At 35.9% G+C, this 3,706-nt stretch overlaps 1 protein-coding gene across 1 annotated transcript; it reads left to right on the forward strand.

Annotated features, from left to right (window-relative positions):
* Window positions 1–2,091: 2,091 nt before the first annotated feature.
* On the forward strand, window positions 2,092–3,470 carry LOC133860993 (NAC domain-containing protein 83). The gene is made up of 3 exons (XM_062296684.1): window positions 2,092–2,470; window positions 2,630–2,910; window positions 3,036–3,470. Exons 1-3 carry the CDS (start codon window positions 2,287–2,289, stop codon window positions 3,312–3,314), a joined length of 744 nt encoding a protein of 247 aa, XP_062152668.1. The 5' UTR covers window positions 2,092–2,286; the 3' UTR covers window positions 3,315–3,470.
* Window positions 3,471–3,706: the final 236 nt, after the last annotated feature.

The following is a 3,706-nucleotide window of genomic DNA, read 5'->3' on the forward strand; positions in this document are numbered from 1 at the left end:
CCGGTGTTGTGTTCTTACATTAATTTTTGTCCATCATTATCATGGTTGACCTTCGCCTTTAATTAAGAGAGGTGGGGGTTGTGTGTGTATATGACCAACAAATATATATTTGTTAATTAGAAATTAAAAAAAAAAAAAAAAACAACAACACATATTTATGGTTTTGCTGGTCGTTTTGGGGAAATCAATTACTTAATATTGCACATGTTTCAATAGCGGAATGAAGGTGGTCCAACCTTCCTAATAACCAATAGGAATATTTTAAATTTATTTGGTTAGAGAATTAATAGAATTTTTTTTTTTTAGATTTTTGTTAAATTCAATAAATCAAATCCAATGATAATTTTAAAAGCCATCTAAGGATGTATGAGAATGGGTACAGAGGAGTGAAAGTTTGTATAACATTACTCAAAGTGCTACCCTAGATAATTCCTTTGAGTTTTCCTTAGTTTAGAGGACATTAAGTCTGTTGCAATCGTTTTATTTTTTAATTTTTTTTTATGAGTTTTTCATATATTTAAGGTAGATAATGAAATTTAAGGAGTCGATTGCTAATCCTCTTACAAGAATGGTTCAGCTACCCTTAATAGTTGGGTTGGAGTGATCAAAGCATCTCTACATTCAAAAAGAATGGTTAGACCATCCCCAATGCCCAGGCTAAGAGTGGCCGAATTGCCCCATGGTCAAAGTTAGTTGTTCGGTCACTCATAAATATTAAGTTGGAGTGATTGAACCACTCTAGTGGCCAAAAGAATGATTCGATCACTTCCGATAATTACCTTGATAGTTTGCACACTATCCCTTAAGGTGCGAGTCACCCCTTTTCTCTCCTATATTGTTAAGATCTCAACTCTTCATTATAAATTAATTGCCCATGTTCAAGATACAGCATTGAGTACGATATCCTAAGTATTGCATTAAATCTTCATCTCCGGTTTAGGAAAACTCCTTGGGAGAGAGGAAAAATAATGAACATATGTAGGATAACAACTAGGTTGGGCTCCTCTGAACAACTCTTTTTTTTTAATGTGGCAGTATTAGTATTTTTGTTATTATTAATTTTGTCTTTATTTATTTATTTATTTATTTTTGTTTCAGAGTCGGACTATGAATGAGATCCTTATTTAACAACCCCACTAAATTGATCCCCTATGCACTAGCAGACAACAAGCCGGCCATGTCCTTTCCCCACTTCACCCCCTATTGTAACTCCCAATCTTTACATATTAACCTATCAACCAGCTGTTGGTGATTTACTTTAAGAGACTTTTACTTTTTTACAATTCATGTAAAATTAATTCGGTGGGCAAGACTCTAGCAGATAAAAGTGGGGTCTTCTTCACCTTCAGGTCTTTTGAGACATTATTAATTTAACCAAGCTTTCCAATTCACTTTAATTAGATTTCATATGACTGATCGATTTGTGGAATAGAGCTTCTGTAAGAATTTATAAGTGGATTGACAGATTGTAAAGACATTATAGGGTAATTCATATATATTATATGCATAAAGCACTGTAGATCTTTTATTTTCCATTTTTTTATTGAAAAATAAAGCTTTTGATCGGCACACAACGTGCCACACATGATTTTGCTCACATCTCACAGTACCGAAAACTATTCAAGACAAATTAAGATTGAATGGTCGTTGAGTTAAAATTGACTTATATAATCTTATATTTATGTCTTAATACGATCCACACTAGAATATGAATTATTACTCCTACCTTTTTATGATGAGAAAATATTTGTTTATATAAGTTTTACTATAGCTTTTTTAACAAATTCAGGAGATACTATTTTAATAGCGAAAACAAATTAAACAATAAAATTTGATAAGGAAACGTAATTATTTAGTGCATAGAGTAATAAAAGGATCACATAGACGGTTTGTCACACTTAATTCGTAAGAAACTTGAAATAGACGTTGTAGTATCTAATCAGTACTATTTACGATGTGCCATTACACGTTTGAGGAAACAACGACCGTCAAAGCAACAGTAATTCCACTTTTTTAAAGTCAAGGGAGGAGTTTCGAGTGAGAATAGAGGAGTTGGAATTTCATCCCAGCGTCTATTTATATAAAAGGAAGCTTGTGATCTTTCCCCAACCTAGAACAAGGAAGCCCACCAAGGGCAGCCACACGTCTACGGTCTCTCTCTCTCTCTCTCTCACACACACACACACACATTTGTTGCAGAACATATATTCCAACGTTGGTTGCTTTCCTTCTCGTCTTGCTCAACCTGGTTGAGAGACAATCAGAAGGTGGGAGATATTATTGGACATGGAGAAACCCAGCTCGGCAATCATCAATGGAGGGATCAAGCTGCCTATCGGCTACCGCTTCCATCCCACCGATGAAGAGCTTCTGGTTCACTACTTGAAGCGGAAGGTCTTGGCTATGCCATTGCCCGCTTTAGTCATTCCTGAGTTCGATGTTTTCCAGACCGATCCTTGGGGCTTGCCAGGTAATTAGTGGAAATGGAAGTTGAAAACTGTTTTTGTGTTTGTCTTTTAAAGCTGCTTAGACTAAATTAATTCAAATGACATAACTATATTTTATACAGCCACGTACATTTTATGCTATGAGGGTTTTGAAATGTGACTATTTCTTTCACGGGTTTTAGGTGATTTGAAGGAAAAGAGGTACTTCTTTAGAACTAGAAAGAGGAGAAGTGTGGATAACAGCAAGTGCTGCAAGAGAGCTGCTGGCTCTGGTTACTGGAAGCCTATTGGGAAAGACAAGCAAATATTAGCTTCTGAGAGCAACCAAGCAGTACTTGGGATAAGGAGGAGTCTAGTTTTCTGCGAGAGGAAGCGTTCCAATGGAAGTAAAACAAGATGGGTCATGCACGAATATCGTCTTGTGACTCTTGTGGGCTCTGGAACACACCCCTACTCCACCCAGGTATATTACACATGGATTTGAATTTTGAATGAAATTCAATTCATTCTGGGGATATATAGTATGAAAAGTAAAGTAGCTGCAAATATTAGTTTAATTAATGGTTTTGTTTCTGAATCCATATCCAGGTCTCTGAGATGGAAATGGAAGATTGGGTTGTCTATAGTGTATTTCAGAGAAAGACAGCCCCTGCAAAACAAAGGTTCATTTCTCAGCGCTCTAACACCAAGAAAACTCTGAGATTGGAGGTGATGATTAGTCCAATGGAAAACAGCTCTGATTTAGGTCCTCCTCAACCTTCTTCATCATGTTCGAGTGAAATCACAGAGGTCTCCTCTAATGGGTTAGATCAGGAAGAAACAAGCTCCAATCCTTGGTTTAATTCTTCATATATGAGAGAGCCTTAAAAAAAATTTACTTCTAATCTGATATGCAACTGTTGTGCAACAAAAGAGAATGGCCTAAAAGAAAAGATTTAACTGTTTCAGGGGCTCAAGAGATTGTGTTGTGCAAGCAAATCCTTAATTATCAATTTAATAATATTATTCTTTCCCCCATGGCCACCACCAGCTTCATTGATTTTATGAAATGGCACTGATTGTTGCTCAGAATCTAAGGTTTTATTATCAAAAGGCAAATGATTTTTGGGACAAAAAGATAATCCAAAGTAATAAAGTAATTAAAGGAATACATACAAAGGATAGCATCCAAAGAATTCTGCAAAGATGTACTGTATGATCTAATCATGACTTTGTGAAAAGAAGCACTCCCTGGCCTTGTGGGCAAGCCCACAAAACCC

The sequence above is a fragment of the Alnus glutinosa genome, chromosome 2 (assembly GCF_958979055.1).
Source record: "Alnus glutinosa chromosome 2, dhAlnGlut1.1, whole genome shotgun sequence".
In the NCBI taxonomy this organism is placed as follows: domain Eukaryota; kingdom Viridiplantae; phylum Streptophyta; class Magnoliopsida; order Fagales; family Betulaceae; genus Alnus; species Alnus glutinosa.

Bases quoted from the DNA above. Each gene is read 5' to 3' on its own strand.
- LOC133860993 (XM_062296684.1), top strand. From the start codon at position 2,287: ATGGAGAAACCCAGCTCGGCAATCATCAATGGAGGGATCAAGCTGCCT. The intron at 2,471-2,629 runs GTAATTAGTGGA...CACGGGTTTTAG, and splicing joins CGATCCTTGGGGCTTGCCAG to GTGATTTGAAGGAAAAGAGG. The intron at 2,911-3,035 runs GTATATTACACA...ATCCATATCCAG, and splicing joins CACACCCCTACTCCACCCAG to GTCTCTGAGATGGAAATGGA.